General features: G+C 43.5%; 1 protein-coding gene and 1 long non-coding RNA gene across 6 annotated transcripts in view; one reads left to right on the top strand and one right to left on the bottom strand.

Moving 5' to 3' along the window:
- The window catches only part of ttc7a (tetratricopeptide repeat domain 7A), a 52,093-nt gene that overhangs the window by 25,584 nt on the left and 3,550 nt on the right, over positions 1–22,959 (bottom strand). For all 4 annotated transcript variants that reach the window (XM_061790843.1, XM_061790842.1, XM_061790844.1 and 1 more), the window contains 12 exons: positions 20,627–20,757; positions 20,198–20,322; positions 19,600–19,678; positions 19,266–19,435; positions 17,888–17,951; positions 17,611–17,748; positions 15,118–15,201; positions 14,126–14,230; positions 8,248–8,365; positions 7,528–7,585; positions 5,059–5,131; positions 4,469–4,629 (listed from right to left, as the gene is read on the bottom strand). In XM_061790843.1, coding sequence (XP_061646827.1) covers positions 4,469–4,629; positions 5,059–5,131; positions 7,528–7,585; positions 8,248–8,365; positions 14,126–14,230; positions 15,118–15,201; positions 17,611–17,748; positions 17,888–17,951; positions 19,266–19,435; positions 19,600–19,678; positions 20,198–20,322; positions 20,627–20,757 — 1,306 coding nt within the window. The remainder of the gene's footprint in view (positions 1–4,468; positions 4,630–5,058; positions 5,132–7,527; positions 7,586–8,247; positions 8,366–14,125; positions 14,231–15,117; positions 15,202–17,610; positions 17,749–17,887; positions 17,952–19,265; positions 19,436–19,599; positions 19,679–20,197; positions 20,323–20,626; positions 20,758–22,959) is intronic.
- Positions 8–21,752, top strand: LOC133486144 (uncharacterized). 2 transcript variants are annotated; one of them, XR_009790935.1, is made up of 5 exons: positions 8–637; positions 16,557–16,716; positions 19,550–19,656; positions 19,978–20,078; positions 20,570–21,752. It is a non-coding gene; the product is annotated as an uncharacterized LOC133486144 (long non-coding RNA). The 2 variants fall into 2 exon arrangements; XR_009790934.1 differs by lacking the exon at positions 19,978–20,078.

Raw genomic sequence — 22,959 nt, 5'->3', positions numbered from 1 at the left:
AGCAAAAACACAAAAATCACATATATCGGACATACTTCTGATCGATTATAGGGAGTAGTTATCCAGTCCCCGGTCAATTACAGGGCACATAGGTATAGACAAAGAATGAACACCTACAGTATGTATAATCCGCACAGTAAATTCATTTTGTAATAGTATACATTTTTAATTATCATTTGGATGTATTTGTTACCTTGGACTGAACTGAGGAATCATTGTAACATAGCTGACATGACCTTTTCAAGTATGCAAAACTGAATGCATGAAACTAATTACATTTTCTTAGTTCAGTTGCCTGGTTCATAGTGCATAGTCAGCATCCTCCTCAGATGCATGTGTGCCTTAGACCGTATTAGATCTGTGTGTATGTGTGTGCGTGTATGCGTTTACGAGAGAATGTGCATGCGTACGTTAATTCCCAAAGCGGGGTTCTCAGTGAAAGCGTCTGTCATGGGCATCACTAAGGAGTACAAGGAGAGACAGTGAGCACGAGACTCAACAAGATTATGGTGATCTTGCGGCCCACTGCATCCTTGTTGTTGAATGATCCTCCAATTTTTGTATGCGCTATCAGAGGGAGAGGAGCAAGGTGGACAGCAGATGGAGGAAACCAAGTGGATGAGGGGTAAGAGCGAGGGTGAGTCTCAATAGCAGAGTGAGAAGAGCTCGTGTCAAGTGAGAAAACTCAATGTGAAATGTGCCTTATTACCAGCTCACGGGTCAGTAGACTAGTGGGGGGAGGGTGTGTGTGTGAGTGTTGAGAGAGAGGGGAAAATGGAAGAGTTGAAAGCTTAAGTGTGTGGGAGAATGGGGCTGACTGTGAAGGGTACACCTGCTGCGTGTCTCTCGGCTCCCTATTACCACTGTGGCAAAACGTTTAGAGGCACTTTGATGGTGTAAACCCATCCTCGTGTTGAAATGTGACATGGCGTGTCGCTGCGTATTATGTGAACTGCCGCTCTCTGTGGACTAAATGAAAGGTGCTGATGGTCATGTTAAACCATGTTAACTGAGTTTAATATCAATTAAAGCACTTCATTCAAAATAGGGATATGAAAGTGTCCTTAAGGGATAAGCGCGTACACACACATAAACACACGCACGCACACACACACATGCATATCTACACGTGCTTAGTACATACATCCATTTCCTTTCAAAAGTATGGAAAGAGTGAGGCCAATTTCATTACTTTTGACTGAAAACATTTGGGTGTGAGCTCAATAAGATGACTGAGGTAAGCGATCAACATATAAGCTTTTGTTTCCAGGCTTTTATATCTGGTTCAGCTACAAAAATAAGAAGATGGTACTTTTTGTTTGCGCCTCCAGAAGCATTTTGACTGCAAAATTAAAGAAACATGTGACCAAACTATGGTTGATGATACTTCATATTGCCAGTGGCGTGCAAAAGGGGGGGGGCATCCAATGGGCAGAAACATGTATGGTATTCAGGATGATCCCGCACATGATATTGGTTTCAGTGAATCTAAGTGTAAGTCAGTTTAGTCACAAAAGGCCTCTGTCATTTTCATGTGAAAATGTTCAAAGTTATCCAAGGATAAGTTTTGTCATTCGGCTCTCGTTCAAAGCCAGTGTTTTCGTTTAGTGCTCCGGTAAAGAGACAGATTTTAAGAGAACACGATGCACATCCAATAACAATTTCCAGCCTCCTGGGAATGCACCTTGTGTGCACAGAGTGTTGTGTTGGTGAGTGGACGGTGGTGAGCAGAGTTGCTCTGTGTAAATGCTTAGTGGTGGCCATCTTTGAACAATGAGTGCCAGCATCAACTGCATTTAAAAATAGCGAGCTAGCAATGTTCCCTTGAAAAAGTGGTCCAGCTACAGCATTACTCATTCTGCACTCCCACAGATCAGTTTGTTTTCACTCCATCATGAGCAGGTACACACACATATACAAAACACACAGAGAATACTTTATTAAAGCCTGTGCACTGCACAGCACACATATACTTCCTTTGGAGCATTGGACAAGCATGCACGTTCATGCCAGTAAACCCACATAGAGTTACAGTTACACACACACACACACACACACACACACACACACACACACACATGCATGCACGCTCACCCAAGCTTAAGACTGTTCAATAAATGCTGAATTAAAGGCTCAGATTAATCATTCTCTGTGGTACACTGTGCGACCACGAGCAAGACTCACACAGCCCTCACATACCCTCTATCACCTCAGGTCTCTCAGTCGGATGCAAATGGCCATCTAACAGTGAAAAATATATCCGTATACTGGTCTGATTACAATTAAACTGGGAGGAAAAAACATATTTTTAAAAAGATGCCCTGTGTGAAAGACAATGAATAAAGCCCAAAGAATTGAGGGAAGAAGAGAAACCCTGGTGAAAGAGGATGCGAGAGAAATGGAGGAAGAAGAAGCTGACAGTTTGCTGTGATGCAGAGGGGCAATAGCTAACAGGGATCATACACATGCATGCACACATACAAAAATACAGTGAGACACATCATCGTCGATATGCAAGACTAAGAACCTAGACACAAGTACATCACAACCTCTCACACCCACTACCATTTTTCTCTCACCACCACAGTACACAGACAATTGTTGTGCAATACCGAGCAACGTCCCGGCTTGGACGTGCAACACTCACTCACACGTCCAACACAAATAATATTCAAAGGGCTTGTTACAGAGAATACAACTCCATGGAGGGCGAGCACACTGACAACTCACAACTGATTAAAATACAGATGATGATGGTCTTCTGACCTCGCGTGCCCATTTCTTTGTCACAGTATGTGGGTTTGTCTGACTTACAATTGACTCATGACTCTCCTCTCTGTGTACAATCTGGTGCATTTTCACAAAATGCCCAAAATAACGAGAAATGTTTGGAGATGCCCATCCATCAATCTAATTTGTGTCAAGCGTATCCTCCTTTGCGACGCGGGTGAGCCGGCGCCTATCCGAGTTCATTTTGGGACTAGAACCTCTTCACTTGAAAGCAAACTTGCTAACCACTGCAACACTGTGCTACTCAATCATATTAACAGGGTGTATTGCAAGCTATATATATAGAAACAGACTGTTTTTTCGGCTTGGCATTGAATTAGAACTAACTCGCTCTGTTCATGCTTAATTAACATAGTCCATAAATATATATACAACTATATTTTTGTAAAGGGCCATAGATTTGAGAGGAACTTTCACTGGCACAGCAGTCTGAACAAAAAAAAAGTAATAATAAAATAAAATGCTGCTGTATAGATTTTGTTTGGTTTTGTCAATCTTGTGGACTCGCGCTCTTTCTTATTTATTTATTTTTTATACTCAATTTGTCATAACAACTCCATCAAAAACAGCTTTACCCATGGCCTCATAGTCACCGGGGTGATGGGGATCCCTAGCTCAAAGAGCGAAGGTGATTGGCCGGGTCGGAAAAAGAGCACTTAAATGGCTCAAAGTAGTCAAGTGTCTATTCAGAGGAGTGTGTGCGTGTGTGTGTGATTATGTCCTCTAAAATGAAAGAAGAAAGTAGATGAACATTTAATTTTACATGCAAGCAATGAAGTTTCCTCAGAGAACCAGCCCTCTATATTCCTTTATTCAGCTGTCCGCCCCCCCCCCCCCCTTCTTTTTTTGTTTTTACTTCCCTGTGTTGTTACATTTATTTATTAACATTTTGTTGCATTACTGCATTGTTACTCTCTTCCCGTCCTTCCTGATGTAGCGATGTACACCATCTGCTGGTACTGGGGCTAAGGTGGTCAACACTGACCCCAAACGGCTTTATTGAGAAACACATTTACAGGGACACCAAACACTGAGTAAACACATCTCAGAGATGATGCAACATTCTTTTATACTATAATTTGAGTGAAGACACATGGCCCCGGACTGTTACTGTTACCTTCCGATATAATCTGGCTTCCTCTACATGTAATGATTATTATTATGTTGTATTTCTCAGATGATTTTATTTACTATCATTTGTTATATAATTAATCACACTAATTAGAGGAAAAATCGAATCAAATGATAGTCAGAAACAATCACTGTGTTGGAAGTGCGCATGCAGTCGTGGGTCAAAGCTACAGCGTCAAAAGGCTAAAGGGTGCATGAGGGGAAATAGGTACCGCAATGCAGGCCTTCACTCTGGGACTTCTAAATAAGGCATTGCGAGTGTGTGTGTGTGTGTGTGCGTGCTGTGTACGTGTGTGTGTGCGTGCGTTCGCCTGGCCTCCAACGCAGTGGAGCCGAGACACCCTATCCCTGCCCTGCAAGATGACAAGTGTTGGTGCTGCATGGCTTTCCAGGGTCTCCGGCTCGCTCTCAATCGCTCTGTCAAGACTCTACGCAGTCTAAAAATTGATTGGATGTGTTCACTTTGAGGGACTTATTCCCAGTTGATCAATATGTGCGTCAGTATTTTCTGTTGCACGTGTAAGTGGGATGGCGCTGGCGGTTTTACTTGAAGTTGTCGGGGTGTTGGCTGAGGGCCAGTCCCAAGGTGTCCAGGGCATGGCGGTGGTGTTTCTGAGCACTGAGGAGAAGGGTCAGCAAGTGGAGGGAGTGCAAGTCATCCCCTTGGAGAGATAAAGCCTCCTGCAGGGGCTCCATGGCTGCTGATACCTGCAGATGCATAGCCATTAGGCGGTAACTTAAGCCACGCTTCCACAGTTCCAAAGAGTAAAGGGTCGCTTAATTCAGTTTATCGTTTGTTACAGTAAAGTTCAGAGCAACGATTGTAATGTAAACAATGCGGATGAAGAAGGGGAACATCACACAGTAAACAGGACAATGATGGAGGACATCCAGCATTTTGTGCTGTTTATTTTTTGGTATTGGGCTGTTTGATGACAAGAAGAAACTGCTTTCCTTGAGAAAAGGTGTGTCTCTCTGAACCAAACAACAAACTGCAGCGCTTCTACCTTCACCCTTTAGGTACTGTCCTACTGTGTTTGGTACCCCAACCGAGGGATGCCTAAAATTGTTATGGAATGGTTATTATACTATCATATTATCTTGAGACAATGTGTTATTGTATTTGTTTGCTTTCACCTGCCGTACAAGTGCCAACTGCAGCGCCAAGCACATGGCAATGTGTGCATTCTGTGGGTCTAACGAATGAGCCCTGTGATGACATACAGATGAAATCATGCAAGATCAAACTGTGCCAAAATGATGATACAACCCCAATTCCAATGAAGTTGGGACGTTGTGTTAAACATAAATGAAAACAGAATACAATGATTTGCAAATCATGTTCAACCTATATTTAAATGAATACACTACAAAGAGAAGATATGTAATGTTTAAACTGATAAACTTTATTGTTTCTAGCAAATAATCATTAACTTTGAATTTTATGGCTGCAACACGTTCCAAAAAAGCTGGGACAGGTGGCAAAAAAGACTGACAAAGTTGAGGAATGCTCATCAAACACCTGTTTGGAACATTCCACAGGTGAACAGGCTAATTGAGAACAGGTGGGTGCCAGGATTGGGTATAAAAGGAGCTTCCCTGAATTGCTCAGTCATTCACAAGCAAAGATGGGGCGTGGTTCACCTCTTTGTGAACAAGTGCGTGAGAAAATAGTCGAACAGTTTAAGGACAATGTTCCTCAACGTACATTTGCAAGGAATTTAGGGATTTCATCATCTGCGGTCCATAATATCATCAAAAGGTTCAGAGAATCTGGAGAAATCACTGCATGTAAGCGGCAAGGCCGAAAACCAACATTGAATGCCCGTGACCTTCGATCCCTCATGCGGCACTGCATCAAAAACTGACATCAATGTGGAAAGGATATCACCACATAGGCTCAGGAACACTTGAGAAAACCAATGTCAGTAAATACAGTTCGGCGCTACATCTGTAAGTGCAACTTGAAACTCTATGATGCAAAGCAAAAGCCATTTATCAACAACACCCAGAAACGCCGCTGGCTTCTCTGGGCCCGAGCTCATCTAAGATGGATTGATGCAAAGTGGAAAAGTGTTCTGTGGTCCGATGAGTCCTAATTTGAAATTGTTTTTTTTAAATTGTGGACGTCGTGTCCTCCAGCCAAAGAGGAAAAGAACCATCCAGACTGTTATGGACGCAAAGTTCAAAAGCCAGCATCTGTGATGGTATGGGGCTGTGTTAGTGCCAATGGCATGGGTAACTTAAACATCTGTGAAGGCACCATTAACGCTGAAAGGTACATACAGGTTTTGGAGAAACATATGCTGCCATCCAAGCAACGTCTTTTTCAGGGACGCCCCTGCTTATTTCAGCAAGACAATGCCAAACCACATTCTGAACGTGTTACAACAGCGTGGCTTCGTAGTAAAAGAGTGTGGGTACTAGACTGGCCTGCCTGCAGTCCAGACCTGTCTCCTATTGAAAATGTGTGGCGCATTATGAAGCGTAAAATATGACAACAGAAACCCCGGACTGTTGAACAGCTGAAGCTGTACATCAAGCAAGAATGGGAAAGAATTCCACCGACAAAGCTTCAACAATTAGTGTTCTCAGTTCCCAAACGTTTATTGAATGTTGTTAAAAGAAAAGGTGATGTAACACTGTGGTAAACACAACCCTCTCCCAGCTTTTTTGTAACATGTTACAGCCATGAAATTCTAGGTTAATGATTATTTACAAAAAACAATAAAGTTTATCAGTTTGAACATTAAATATCTTGTCTTTGTAGTGTATTCAATTAAATATAGGTTGAACATGATTTGCAAATCATTGTATTCTGTGTTTATTTATGTTATACACAACGTCCCAACTTCATTGGAATTGGGGTTGTACTAAAAACTAGTCTCGTAGAGTCAAATGCACATATCTATGATACACTATATTGTCAAAAGTATCCGCTCACCTGCCTTGTTTAGCATATGAACTTAAGTGACATCAAAATATTCACAATTTATAGGGTTTAATATGACATCCGTTTGTCCACCCTTTGCAAATAAGGAGTCTGTTCATGGGAATTTTTGACAATTAATCTCGAGGCGCATTTGGGAGGTCACACACTGACGCTGGGCGAGAAGGCCTGGCTCTCAGCCGCTGCTCCAACTTGTCCCAAAGGTGTTTCTCTCGGGTTGATATCCGGACTCTGTGCCAGCCAGTCAAGTCGATCCACACCAAACTCTCTCATCCATATCTTTGTGGACCAAGTTTTGTGTACTGGTGCACATGTCATGTTGGAAGAGGAAGAACTGTTCCCACTAAGTTGGAAGCATGGACTTGTCTAAAATCTCTTTGTATCCTGAAGAATTCAGAGCGCCTTTCACTAGAACTAAAGGGCCAATACTTTTGGATTTTTATTATTAAGAATTATTTTTATGAAGAATGGGAGGTCACTAAAGTTCATATGTGAGTTAAGGCAGGTAAGCAAATACTTTTGGCAATGCAATGGATATTGCTTGAGATATTAGATCAATGATTTAACATAGTTATTAATTTTAGTATGTGCGCCTCATTTCATGACTAAAAATAATATCACTTTACACCATCACCTGAGGAATAATTGGAACTTACTTTCTCATAATTCTTAGTGCTTTTTTGTTGTATTCATTCCGATCTTCTTTCAAAGAGGCTACGAAAGAGGACAGAACCAGCAGGTTTATTTTCAGTGCATATTACAGAGGATTATGTGATTATGTGTTCAACTTTAAAGGTTATACTGTTTAAATTCTGGCGGCACCGTGGCCGACTGGTTAGAGCGTCAGCCTCACAGTTCTGAGGACCCGGGTTCAATCCCTGGCCCCGCCTGTGTGGAGTTTGCATGTTCTCCCCGTGCCTACGTGGGTTTGCTCCGGGCACTCCGGTTTCCTCCCACATCCCAAAAACATGCATGAATTGGAGACTCTAAATTGCCCGTAGGCATGACTGTGAGTGCGAATGGTTGTTTGTTCCTATGTGCCCTGCAATTGGCTGGCAACCAGTTCAGGGTGTACCCCGCCTCCTGCCCAATGACAGCTGGGATAGGCTCCAGCACGCCCGCGACCCTAGTGAGGAGAAGCGGCTCAGAAAATGGATGGATGGATGGATGTTTAAATTCTATGGTGTTTATCAAATGTCAGTGTGTAATATGTTCAACCATGCCCCTGTGCCTTTGAGCAGTCCAGTGTCTTGGTCAAAAGCATTCATTGTTGCCAAAGATAATTCATTCCTGTAAGAGGTCCTTGTCAGGTGTTTTTTTTTTTTTTTTTAAATGAACATTTAAAAATGAACCCAGTTGTTTTGTTGCATTATCACCATCAGAAGCCTGCAGGCTGTAGGAGAGTCCCAAAGCCAGGTAGGCCCTCGGAAGAGATTCCCCAGCTCCCTCTCCCATTGACACCACACTTTGGGACAGAGCCTCTGCTTCTGAGAACTGAAACACACATAACACACACGCACACAGTTAGTCTGGGAAGACTGTTAGGTCAGTACAGATTGAAAACAGCAGATGCAACATCGGGCAAAGGGTGCAGTCAGGATTACTAAGTCGATGCACCTGAAGGACGGACACATACACACTCACCCGCTTATGCAAGAGTACACTGTGGGACATAGCTGGGAACAGTGCTTGAAGAACAGCGTGTCACTCAGTCGGAGGGTTAGCTGCTAATGATTGAGCGCTGCACCAACAAATCAATTGCTTTGACAACCTCTTTCTTCCGTTGTCTCCTCTCTTTGTCTAAATCCAGCATTTGGGAGTTAAGAGCCTACACGCAGCGAGTCTATTCAACAGCTTATCCATGTGCATTTTATATTTTCTCTCTTTTCCACCTTAAATGTTATTTTAGCCCTTCTATAATGACCATACATAAATCTACTCAGTGACATAGCTACAGTATGTTTCTCCATAGTAGTGTGTTTAGTTAGTTAGTTCGTTAGTTACTTAGTTAGCAGGCAACATCCTGGTTCATGAGGCATGGCAAACAGGTGGTGTCATTATCATTCTGGAGGGTAGACAGTTGCATTGATGCCATAGCAACTGAAACTGTAAAACTAAATATTTACATCCGCACTAGGGATGTTCGATACCACTTTTTTTCAGAGCGATACCAGTCTGAGTATCCACTCTTGAGTATTTACTGATACCTGATACCACTAGTTCTTTTGATACATAGATTTTCAATTAACAGAATGACAGATAATTGTGAACAAAGCCATTTCCTTCTTTTGTCATGAACATGGTTAGGGCGACGGCGAGGAACGCAAGGCAAGAACATGGTGGACCCAATTGCAGGGAAGCAGGGAGGCAAGGCAGGAGTGCGGGAATCTCAAAATAATAATATTTAATCACAATGATAAAACAACTGGCGACTATGACAAAAACAACTGGCGACTATGACCTGGCAAGACATGTGACAACGACAATGAACCGACAAGGACTGAAAGAACCCAGGGAACTAAATACAAACAAATTGACGAGACAACGAGGAACACCTGGACAAGACACGAGTGGCTGGAGAGAGCTGATTGGTCGACACAAAATAGACGAGAACAGGTGGACACAACAACCTAATGAGCACACGACAAACATGGAACACAGGAAAACATGGAACAAAACTAAACACAACCCAAACCCAAAACACAGACCATGACAGTACCCCCCCTCTAAAGGAACGGATCCCAGACGTTCCCCAAACAACAACCAAAAAATCATCAACCCAGGGTGGGCGGAAGGGGGCCTGGAGGAGGGTACAGAGTCCACCCCTCAGGTCAGTCTGGTGGCCATCCAGGCCACCCGAGGTGAGGTGCTTGGCTGAGCGGTTCAGGAGGTCGTCCAGGACGCCAAGCACCAGGGTCTTTACAGGGCCATTCAGGCGGACGGCCACGGTGCCGAACCCAATGGTAATGCAGGGGCCAGGCAATAGGGTTGGGTGGCGGCCGCTGGACGAGCGCCGCCGGAGCGTGGTCGGGTGGCGGCCGCTGGACGAGCGCCGCCGGAGCAAGGACGGGTGGCGGCCGCTGGACGAGCGCCGCCGGAGCAAGGACGGGTGGCGGCCGCTGGACGAGCGCCGCCGGAGCAAGGACGGGTGGCGGCCGGAGCAAGGACGGGTGGCGGCCGCTGGACGAGCGCCGCCGGAGCAAGGACGGGTGGCGGCCGCTGGACAAGCGCCGCCGGAGCAGGGTCAGGTGGCGGCCGCTGGACAAGCGCCGCCGGAGCAAGGTCAGGTGGCGGCCGCTGGACGAGTGCCGCCGGAGCAAGGTCAGGTGGCGGCCGCTGGACGAGCGCCGCCGGAGCAAGGACGGGTGGCGGCCGCTGGACGAGCGCCGCCAGAACATGGTCGGATGGCGGCCGCTGGACGAGCGCCGCCGGAGCAAGGACGGGTGGCGGCCGCTGGACGAGCGCCGCCGGAGCAAGGACGGGTGGCGGCCGCTGGACGAGCGCCGCCGGAGCAAGGATGGGTGGCGGCCGCTGGACGAGCGCCACCGGTGCGGGAGCCTGGCGCAGCTGCCGAGGAGCCGGAACGGGAGCCTGGCGCAGCTGCCGATAAGCCGGAACGGGAGCTGCAGTCGCTTCCTCAGCCTGCCGCCATTGAGGTGTGGGAGTAGAGGGTACGGGAGTGGAAGAGTGCACAAGGTCTCGGGAAGGTGAACTAGGAAAAAAAGTTGGTACTGAACATGGCTTGGGGGCAGGTTTGACTAGACGTGACTTAATTGGAGCCGTGGAACAACGTGTGGGAACAGGTGAAAAATCAAGTGATTTGTGAACACGGGGGAAAAAACGAGGGGGCAAAATTTGACCTTTACTTGGGCGCCTCCGTTGGCCACCACGCGGCGGTCCCGGGTAGATGGCCAAACGGGTGCCCAAGAAAAGGTCCGAGGGAAAGGATTTGGACTCACTGGGGTTGGAAACGTGGAAACGTGACAAAAACTGACGAGGACGGGATAAACTAGGGAAGGAACCAGAAAAATCTAAATCTGTGTCAGAGTCAGAATCCGACAGGAGGTTAACTAAATCAGGGCCATCTTCACAATCAGAAAAATCTGAATCTAAAGAAACATGTGGATGTACAATAGTAGGGCATGGTGAATAACTAGGACAAGTGGGGGGACCCGAGGAAAAGGACAGAAAAGACTGAATGATAGGGCTTACTGGAGGAGGGTAGGTATGGATGGCAGGCTGAGGACGGTGGGAGGCAGTTTGGTGGCGTCCAGGGTGACCCCATGTTCTTCCCGCTGGGTCCTGTTCTGGTCGGTTCATTCTGTCATGAACATGGTTAGGGCGACGGCGAGGAACGCAAGGCAAGAACATGGTGGACCCAATTGCAGGGAAGCAGGGAGGCAAGGCAGGAGTGCGGGAATCTCAAAATAATAATATTTAATCACAATGATAAAACAACTGGCGACTATGACAAAAACAACTGGCGACTATGACAAAAACAACTGGCGACTATGACCTGGCAAGACATGTGACAACGACAATGAACCGACAAGGACTGAAAGAACCCAGGGAACTAAATACAAACAAATTGACGAGACAACGAGGAACACCTGGACAAGACACGAGTGGCTGGAGAGAGCTGATTGGTCGACACAAAATAGACGAGAACAGGTGGACACAACAACCTAATGAGCACACGACAAACATGGAACACAGGAAAACATGGAACAAAACTAAACACAACCCAAACCCAAAACACAGACCATGACATCTTTCTGCAACGGCATCTGTCGCACATGATTATTCGCCAGTGTGTGACCCTGCCGCAGTGCAGAACCAACTACTGGTGAGGAGGGCTTACTCGTTCTCAATATGTTTTTGCCTTAAGTATTGGTGGCTGGTATCGGCAGCCTTCATGAGTGCCCCATAACGTGAACTAAGGCCAGTATGGGCCTAATACCGGTACCTGGTAGTAGTATTCACCAGTGACGTGCGGTGAGGTTCATGATTGGTGAGGCACTGACTACTGGAGCTCTATGAAGCTCAACTCAACACTGCCACATGCTGGTTGTGGCACCGTACGTACTAGACTCCACTGTGCACTTTTAGTGGCTTTTCTGGTCGATGAGAAAGACTAAATGTCACACACTTACATTAAATATATTAGACAGTCTGTTAAACGTCAGTAAGTGCAGTACATGTGTGATAAAACGTATATTATTGGCGATGTAATGAGGAAACACCAATGTCTCTTGTGCGGAGCCACGGACCAATCACAGGCTGCCTGAATGGATGTGTGCGTGGTCTCTTGAAGCATCATGGGAGCGATGACTCAATGTGACGCGTAGCTGCGCTTCCTATGCATTTGAACAGGAAATATTAAAATTTAGCTATTTTAATGAAGAAATCATTGAAATTATTAGATTAAAAAGAAAATCAATGTAAAGCACGGACCATAGAACTAAAATGGAACAATTTAATGTAATCATAAGGTTGTTTTTTTTACTATTCACATGTAGTGGAAAGGAAAGACCACCAGGTGGCAGTGAGGCTGTGCCTCACTTGCCTACCCTGACCGCACGTCACTGGTATTTACCCATCCCTAATCCACACCTTTATCCATACTTCACCAAAATGTTTTTGGTTATTCCTTGTCTCCCTTTATTGTGTAATCCTCCACTGTATTTGTCTGACTCTTCAATCTTTTACTGTCATAAAATGACCGCTCTGATGAAGCTAGTGGAGTTTTACACAGCACAGCTATTCATGATGGCAGCATACAGTATGTGGAACACACGGATATGAGCTCAAAACATAGTCTGGTTTAAATGGTTACTGTGTTGTGACAGGTCTCAACTGGTAGATACTGTGACTAAACACCAAAAGAAAACTGCTTTTCAGGAATTTAGAAAAGCAATATTGGTGTGGTGTTGATGTTACAGGATTGTCAAGGGTACATCGGATTTTAGGCGCTGATTGTGGTGCTTTCCAACAAGCATCCACAGAAGACAATATTGTACATTTCTATGTGGTGGTGTCCAGCCCATCTGATGGGAGATAACGGTGTCCCATTTATGTAATGCCCCACTGTGCTATGGCCACTGAGTCCCATTGTGATTAAGACCATAAGCTCCTTACTGTCTCCGGCCTAGCATGAGCTCCAGCCATTGACAGATGTGCTCTCCACGCTCACGCCTGTCAACTCCTCTTTTCTAATCTACTCCTTTTCTCTCTCTATCTTTCTGCCGCACCCTTGCTCATTCGCCAACACGCCTCTGTTGATGCGACTTTCTCGCTCCTGCCTAGGTCATGAACAACAGGACTAGCGACAAGAGGTCGTGATTCTGGACCTGTGCGTCTGCCTGAGTGACCTGAATGTCAATCTGATAACTAACACAAGTGTTGGTGCGTGATGATTTCACATGGACATACTGTATATAAAATGTACATCCATCTATCGTCTCATGTACATAAGCTTTCTTTATGGCTGTTGATCATAATGTTTACCATAAAATGCAACTCTCAATTTAAGTCTTACAGTAAGTGTTATCATGTGCAAAATGACAAAGTACAGCATGTGATTTTGTAAATCACTGACAGGGAAAGACAAAAAAAGCATAATTTTTGTATCTTGAATAAACCTCACCCACATGTTTGTAGACTGTGGGAGGAAGCCTTCGTACTTCCAGAGAACCCTCTCAAGTACAAGGAGAAAATGAAAAGTCCACACTGAAATCAGGAATTGTGCCAAACCCGAGGCCCTCCTGTGTGGAGTTTGCATATTCTCCCCGTGCTTGTGTGGGTTTTCTCCAGGTACTCCAGCTTACTCCCTCATTCCAAAACAGGCATTCTAGGTTTATTGAAGACTAAATTTGTCTATAGATGTGAATGCGAGTGTGAATGATTGTTCTGATTGATTTGATTGCTTTTGATTTGTGCCCTGTAATTGGCTGGCTTTGCAGCAGGTCTTGAATCACAACCCTTCGATCCAAAGTCAAGTCCCTGGAGACCAAACTACTGCTGCTAAGCATGGATTACAAAACTGATTACATATATTTTTTTATGCCACTTGTTAGGGAGTAACAAATGTACATTTTGTCAGTACAAACAGCGACTAAAGAGTGAGGGAAATAATTTTTAGAAGTTTAAAAGAAGACAAGTGAAACTGTGCCTCAGGTATACTATGCATAGCACAACCTATTATGTGAATTATAATATGGTTTTATATTGGTGCGTGTTGCATGCTGTATTCACCCAGTGCAGCTGACCAATGCAGACTTTAGCAGCCAACAGGGGCAGCAACGGGTCCTCTGGTCTCATCCTGGCACATTCTTTAAACACAGACACAGCACCAACCGCCTGAAATATGCACACAAATATCAGTGACAAACTGTGATTTGTGTATATATAGCAGTCACCAATCCTGTAGATGCAGAAGACATGCATCACGAGTGAATCGAACCCATATACTGTAAGCGATAACTCACAGATCCCTTCAGAACTGACTAGTACACACTGAATACATGTAAGCCAGTTGCCCACATGCATAAACACATATGCATAGTCCCACTGAGCCCTAAATAGACGCGGAACTGACGACACCGAGGCGGCCCTTTCTCCTTCTTGAGAGCAGCCTATTTCTAGAGCTCTCCATTGATCTGCACTGTCCTTTTATAATGGGAACCGGATCAATCTTGCCACGCAAACACGTCTAGAGACAGAGGGACATATTCCCTGCAACCGGACGGTTGCGAGTTCGTATCCCTTTCTAACCCACATTGCCGACGAATGAATGGGATTAGATGTTTGGTGGTGGTCAGGGGGGATGTAGGTGCAGAATGGCAGCCATGTTTGTGTCAGATTGCCCCAGGGCAGCTGTGGCTACACAAGTAGCTTACCACCACCAAGGTGTGACAGAGGAGTCAATGAATAATGCATGGTATCCCTTTTTTAATTATTAAAATAACAGTGGAATTATATTCTTCCCTGTTAACTGATGGAATCAATATTCCAAGATCGTTTGATCTGCAAATTGTGGGGCAGGGCTAGCTAATACATTTTGCACCTGTGTATTCTAACGTCATTTTGTGTTATTGCTATCAGTGGCTTAGCCTTCTGCCGCTGCAAGAAGAATGAACTTTTATCTGTTGCTACCATGTGTTCCTTGTTTGGAAGGAAGGCTCTCTGTAGCGAAATGTTGTGCGTGAAACGGGCTGTTAATGGCATTTAAGGTGAAATAACCTGACCTTCCCAGAAGCCATGAGTGACAGGCCCAGCTGGTGCCAGAGGTGGAATTCGTTGAACGAAAACTTCATGGATCGTTCCAGACACTGCAAGGATAAATGCAGACTATTAACAATAGTTGAATATTCAAAAAGCTAATATGTATACTAGGATGTGCAAGTGGAGGCATGCAGTCCACATAGGTAAAACAATCAACTGAGTTTACAGTATACCTATAATGACTTTATATCCTTTTTACCAGCCATTAAGAAATAAACTTTTAATGTGGAAATATAGAATTAGGTTAGTATTATGAACATTATAAATTAATTCATACAATTTTCTCTAATTTACTTAGTCCCAATAGATAAATTTTGTTTACATTTTCCTTGAAATAACGGTGTCACCGCTCCCTACCCAGTGCGTGGCGTGCCAATCAGACATATGTTGTCATTCAGCTAGAGGGCAAAAAAATAAATAAAGGCTGCCCGATATTTCTTTCATTTTTTCAGAAAACATGTCTTGCCGTACAGAAGAACTCGAGTTCAGTGTAAACATCTGTTATATTTCGTGACAGTGCAACGGCCAGGTCACCATGCAGTCCAGCCAAATGGTAAACAGCAAAACAGACAACTAGTAAACTTGAAACTAGCTGGCTTAAAGAAACAAAAATTGGTTTGGGGGCTCCTTGGCTCCACAATACACCAACTTGGCAGCAATGTAAAATCAGATCTCGAAATAAACTGATGTAACCGCCAACTCTAAACTGTAACATTAGCACCAAATCTCTGTGGCAATTTAATTAATTGAAGCGTAAATGTTTTAATAACATCTGTAAGTCCAATTGTGGACTTAACTAAAGCTGTTATCATTTAACATGTAAATGGTACACTTTCTATGTACAGTATGTTTTTTTTTTTTAAATATTTTTCTTTCATATAATTGTTGTAACACATAGTACAGTATTAAAATGCTGTTTATTTACACAAAAGTGCTTTATATTTGCCACTGATGTGGTGGATCCCAAACATTTTATTTTATTTTATTTTTTTTTAACAGGGGCTAAAGTTCTGCACGTTGAACGAACAGTCTCCAACTCTGCCCTCAGCACATTCTGTAGCTCCTCCACAATGTGGCTCAGTTGGTAGTGCGGGGCATTCGAGAAATGGGTCAGTGGTTTAAATCCCAGCTCTGACTGTTCCCTGTTAAAGTGTCCTTGGGCAAGACACTGATCCCTAGTTATTTGCCTCCAGGTTGGCGTTCCAAATGAGAAACTGTTCTCAATTGCGTTACCAGATTAAGTAAAGAATAAATCATATCAATATTTAACCACTAAGATAAATACAGAATCATCAGGATGACCAATCGCACCAATGCTTTTGAGCCCTATTAGAAAGCATGCCACTGCAAAAAAGCTTAAAATATCAATCAATCCATTTCCTATACTGCTTGTCATTTTCAGGGTCACAGGGACCTGGAACCTATCCCAGCTGACATTGGGTTAAAGGAAAATTCCACCCGAGACTGGTCACCAGTCAACCACAGGTCAAATATCAAGAAAGAAAACCATTCACACAGTCACCGAATGGGAACCGAGCCCACGCTGACTGCACGGAAGTCAAGTGAGTAAACCACTACTCCATCAGAGACCTGCTAGTTTAAAAAAAAAAATTTTTTTTTAAATTGACATTTAATGATTCCAATTGCGATTCGCAACCAGTTCAGGGTGTACCCCGCCTTTCGCCTGAAGATGGCTGGAATGGGCTCCAGCATGCCCGCGACCCTGGTGAGGATAAAGCGGTACAGAAAATGGATGGATGGATGATTCCAATTACATTGTTGTACTGTAGAGCCCAGGAGCCCAAAAAATTAACTCTGTTTGCAAAAAGTAGTAGCCAATGTATTATGTGCAAAATGTAGAAATGTAGAAAGTTTACAATCAACAAGCACATTTATGAATTCTGTAATTACTTATGATGCTGGAGTGAGAATGTTACTGGTGGAGTCGTTACTGTAATAAGTCAAAGTTGATCACAGCTAGAAAAACATGGAACCAAGTGGATACCATTTAAATGACGCACTTATTCAGAGGATGAGTTAAGTTCAAAGATCATCTAACACAGTGTGAGAGGTGTTTTATAAAATGATAACTCTTATTGACAGCATTAAGCCCCAGTATAAAAACGTCTTACACTGGCACACAGGGCACATTTCAGAGGGAAGAAAGCTTATAAGAATGAGATTAAGAGAGGCTAAAACTGAAAACTGAAGAGGAGTGAGATAGGTAGTAACTAGGCTGGAGTATGGAGTGAACGTGGGGGAAGGAGGGGAAAAAATGGGCAATAAAGGGAGGGAGGACACTTAATCCCTTGAGCACAGTCTGTTAAGACAGCCTGTTCATTAAAAATGTTTGCTGAAGACGAGGCTGTCCCTAACACATCTCTCACTCATTTGCAAGACTTGATGAAGACCTGCACCACAGTGGACATGTACTGTATGTGTGAGTGTCCGCAAACCTCAGACAACATAGTGTACTGCCCCCTCCTAACCATGCCGATAGCGAGAAGGTCGTAGACGGACACCGAATCCTGCAGGGTGGCCCGGCGAGCCTCGGCCTGATCCGGCAGGCGACTGATGACCTCGTCGCCACTGGCCTGGATTAAAACAATATTCGAAGCGATGAAGAGAACAAAATGAATGGTGAAAGTTTCTCTACAGTATGCATTTCAAAAGCAAACAGTATGTATGCACTGTATGTACACGTGTGTGTGTGTGTGTGTGTTTATGTCTCACCATGGACTCCGTAATGAGAAGCAGCAACACAGCCTCTTCTACCACGTCCTGGGGACAGAAGCAACTGCAGTGACAAAAGAAACACACACGACTATTGAAAGTCTTTCTTGTTGACATACATGCAAACGCATCGATATCATTTACTTCAGCATTTCGAGTTACCAACAGAGTCCGATTTCCGACTTAGCTGGCACGTAACCTAACACGAAGCACCCTAGGAGTGTCATCACTACACAGCATTTTCTCAGATATATTTCGCACATTTCTTTAATGAGTCCATTCCCAGCACATAAATATGTCTTATTGACCACTTTCGACACTATCCTCTGAGGGAAACATGTTTCGACGACACCATTGGGCTATGACACAACACGAGCTACAAATAATATTCAAGTATCGCTGCTCCTCACGATGAATTGTGTCTTCCTCTTATCTCAGACATGGATTGAGATGTCATTTTTTTGGAACGTGTGGGAGGATTACGGCTTGGGAGGTCTGCGCAACGAGCGAGAGGGATACACAGAGATGAGTCATCTAAATGGCGACATAGTTTTGTGTCCAAATGCTGATAACTACATCAAGTATGTTAAATAGCACGGTGCTTTAATGCAGACTCTTTCAATTCTCTCCACATTTTACCATTTTGAACATTTGGTATATGAGTAATTCACTTTCTTATGCACAAATCGTAGCCGGGTCACTGGGCTCCCTTGAGGAACCAGAAATTAATCAAGCATAGTCTTCAACAAATAAAACCTTTTGTTCTGTGCTTTCCTTTTTTTTTTTCTTTTATTGTAAAACAGTAACTCTGAAAATGACTGGATAACAATAATAATTACATCTTAGCATTACACATATCATTTTGATTAAAAAGCTTCAACAGACTGGCGTGATAACCATGATGAAACATAAAATGAGATTTGTTAATGACTTAGCAATGCTGTTAATATAGGTCAGCCACAGCATAAAACTTGCATTAGGTTATAGCATTTGTATATGTAATTTCATCCATATTCTCACCAAATTCAAATGGTCCATGTGCCACTCCTGCTCCCATGGAAATTGCTTTGTATTTTTCCCGTAATGCTGCCAACTGTATCGTAACGTAACTATGCCAAAGTTGCTCTAAAAAAGGTCATCAAAACAATAGAACCAGTGGTGGCATTTGCCCAGTACTATAAAGTTGCTTGGATGTGGGTATTAAGGATTTCGAATAAGGAATGCTCATTAGAGATGACTCTACTACCGTTAGATGTGATAATATAGAAACATAACCGGATCTGGATAACAGTTGCTCTGTAACGCTGAGCTTGGCAAAATCAATATGGAGCAGCATACTGACAGTATGTTGTGAAAAGTAAAGCAAAAGAGTTGAAACCTGTCAGTAGTGTAGCGTTGTGGTGGTTTGATGGTGGGGTAGAGTGCATCTTTGGAGGTGGCAGCCCCCTCTCTTTGGAGCCAGGCCGAGGGTGGGGGGCCCAGTGGCGGCCAGTAACTGTCCTCAGCCACTGAGCTCAGCAGCACCTCTGCGAGCTTCCTTGCTGCAGCCTGTACAAGTATTTTGTGACAGTATCTTGTCAACACTATGCTGACTCGTGCTGTCACATTGAGTAGTTCATGAACTTTCCATACAGAGCTTAACGTATGTGTTATTTTGTGCAGAATACAGCACCATTCGAATTCGATTCCATGCTTTGTGTGGGGCAGCTCACCTTCCTGAGACCCTGAGACCCTCGTGACTCTACCACCCTCATCACACGACGGAGTTGGTGAGCACCTTGCGCCAGATGACTAACAAACATAGTGTGCTTCAGTGATTTTGACATTGGAAATCAATCAAATAAAAACACATTAAAGACATGAGAAAAGACATTACTATACAAAGATAAAAATTACAAAATGATTCATACTCGTTCTCAATGCAGGCACTATCATACTGGAATGCTTTTGATTATGCTAGACGTGGCCATTACCTTCAGAATTGCACAAAAGGTCAAAATTGTCAGATAGGTATAGAATTAGAATCAGCCAAAAAAGATGACTATATGTAAAAAAACGTTTGACTCTGCATTTTTGTCATTTCCATGCAGTTTGAACGTCACTTTAGAGGCCGAACCCTTTAGTGAGTGGAAAAGCAATACTGACACCTACTGGCGAAACATTCTAACGCAGCTTGAGTTCAAAAAGCCTGGTAAATAGTTGCTCACTGTTTAACTTGCTAAAGTCCCACTTTTCCCTGCAGACGCTGACGAGTGCTTCAGTGTGTGCATTGTGTGCGTGTGTGTGTGTGTGCGCATGCGCTGAACTCACCCTCTCTGCAGCAAACACAGGTAAGCACTCTGGAGGGCTGCCTGAAGGAAGAAACCCAGGTCGAAGTCCACGGCAGGTGAAAGCTGACTAAGTTTGGCTGTCTTCGTGTGTGGCGTTGTAACTGTCTGAAAAGAAAAGTTTAGGTCAAGCAAAAATGTTAGAACTTTTACAATAACCAACAATCAACTAGTGACATTTTGTTGACTTTTATCGAATAATGTTCCCCTCCATTCGCAGGGGCAGCAGTCAAAGATGAATAATAATGTCTTATCTACAGTCTTTTCATTTTACAAAGTGTCTTTATTTGTGAAAAAATAATAATAATAAAAATCTGGTCTAACGTAAACAATGTTATGTGTTTCTACTCTTCAGCACCAACAATTGTGTGCTTTACTGAAATGCTGCTGCCAAGATGCTGCTAAGATGCACCTTATCAAGCTCTTGCAGATAGGACAGCGCCGCATCGCAGGCCCTGAGGAAACAGGAAAGACTCTCCTCCTCCCTCTCTAACAGACGGATACGAGACACTGATGAAAGTGCCTGGTGGTCCAGAGACAGGCCTGGAATGCATACAGACGCCACAGTCAGGAATTTAATCAGCAAAACAGAGTAAAACACAAACATTATCACTTGCTAATCATTCCTCCTGCAGCTTGAGCATGCAAATGGTTAAATAAAGGTTAAATAAATCAATTCAATTCAATTAACTCTGGAGCTCCAGGTGAGGAGCTGTCTGTATGTGCACCTGGATTGGGATCAATACGACGAGGCCGGCGTACAGTGTACTGGATGGGAAAACCAGAGGAGAAGAAACTCACATGGGCCGCGGGGAGAACATTACACATGGAAAGCCCCCATTGCATTATTCGAACATTGTGATGTCGGGCAGCAGGCACACCAAAGAGTTACTGTGTATTGATGACAGATGGATGCAACGACTGATGTAAATTGGTACTGTATGCCAGAAATAAACTCCTGTTTTCTGTTTCCAAGCATTTGAAACAGAAAACAGGTCCCACAGACCCGAACACCATACAGGGCTTCTATGGTGTTCGGGTATGTGAGACCTGTTTTCATTGTAATGAAGAAAAAGGCAATGTTCAATAGGGCTGAGTCATTGTCGAGACCGGGGGTGTCAAACCCAAAGTTTAAAACGGTAATACCGTGACAGTTTATCTGTAAACCGTAAACCATTTTAACTCTTGTCAGTGGCAAGCTTCTGAGCCAGAAGGAGGTCTGACATGGTCAGTAGCTTCGGGGAGGAAGCCAGGCCTAATCAAATAAGCAGAGTGCTGCAAATAGACATCATCGCCAAAATATTCCAAGCCGACGTCATTTCCACAACAGCATGCAGGACTGTCAAATCAACAGAAAGAAAGGAATGGGTTAACTTTCTCCTGCAGCCTTTAACATCGTCTACTGTATATTAGTCCGCCTTAAAACAAGGTAGAAGATTTTCCAAGAAACCAAAATGGCATTCAAATCTGCCAGTGACTGTGCCACAATAATATTTCAACTGGCAGGAAGTCGCATCCGCTCATCAGGAAATATTGGGTGTAATGACATGATGAGGATAACAAGATTAGCCGGTATTACGCATATTGTGCTATTCTATGGATTTTACCCGTGACATTTTCCATAGTACAGTATGTATCTGTAAGTATCTAGTACAAGCATCTATAGACCTAAAATTTTAACTTAAGAATTAATGTCACTTGTGTCTACTCTCCATCCAGCCTATTCAACAACAACAAAAATACTCTCAATGGGGAGGATGGGAGAAAAAAAATCAGAGGTTGACAATCAGCTTTAAATAGATTGATACGTTATGATCTCAGAGCAGGGATGCCAAACACATTTTTGTCACGGGCCACACTGTAGAGGGCCGTTATGTCGGTGAAACCATTAAAACGTTTAATCGCCTCATCGTGTTCCGTTACATATACACAGCAAATTGGCGGATAACTTGTTTTGAAATTAGAAGTCAAGGATAATAGTTTGTTCAACTATTGCTAAAGTCACTGTTAAAAAGGATTTGGTAAGCAAAACTGCTTGCCATAGCTCAATTTGATTATTTATTACATACGGCAATTAGAAATTTTAGTACAGATTTGTGCAAGAATAATGAACGTTGACACACACGGTTTGCTTTTCCAGGCTACGTAAAATGATGCGGCAGGCCACCTGTGCTTTAGATGTTCCAACCAGTACAAAAGTAATGGGACAACGCCATATTGCACTTGGTCTCATTCTGGCAGCTCAAGAAATACAAACGCAGTGTTCACGATGCAGAGCTGAGAGGACGACAGAGGTGAGGAGAAATTTTCAATTTTAGGACTTGAGGCTCTTTCTTCATTTTGTGCTTAACAAAGTAAAATAAAACTATGGAACAATTAAATTCACAGGCAAAGAAATGCGGTGCTTCAAGCGATTTCTTCTGTACTTGTCAGGGATTCAGGTTCAAAGTTGAAATGTCGCAAAATAAAATTGTATATTTTGAAAAAAAGTCAGATGTTTTCCAGATTAAAGTTGTAATATTACGGGAATGAAAAGAAATACTCAGTATTTTGGCAACAATATCAGATCCTAATTAGTAGGCTATCATGCAGGACTTGAAAGTGATTGTGTGAACATTTGTCTTTCTGGAGAGAAAAAAGCCACACATTTTTGGGTGTGACTGTGGACAGCCTTTTCCAGTGTGGCCCTAATACTCCTTTGGACCAATAACAGACACAGTGAGAGTTACGTTATCCAATGTATAA

This window comes from Phyllopteryx taeniolatus, chromosome 11 (assembly GCF_024500385.1).
Source record: "Phyllopteryx taeniolatus isolate TA_2022b chromosome 11, UOR_Ptae_1.2, whole genome shotgun sequence".
In the NCBI taxonomy this organism is placed as follows: domain Eukaryota; kingdom Metazoa; phylum Chordata; class Actinopteri; order Syngnathiformes; family Syngnathidae; genus Phyllopteryx; species Phyllopteryx taeniolatus.
Note: the sequence above shows the minus strand (reverse complement) of the source record. Positions and strands in the feature narration are given on the sequence as shown.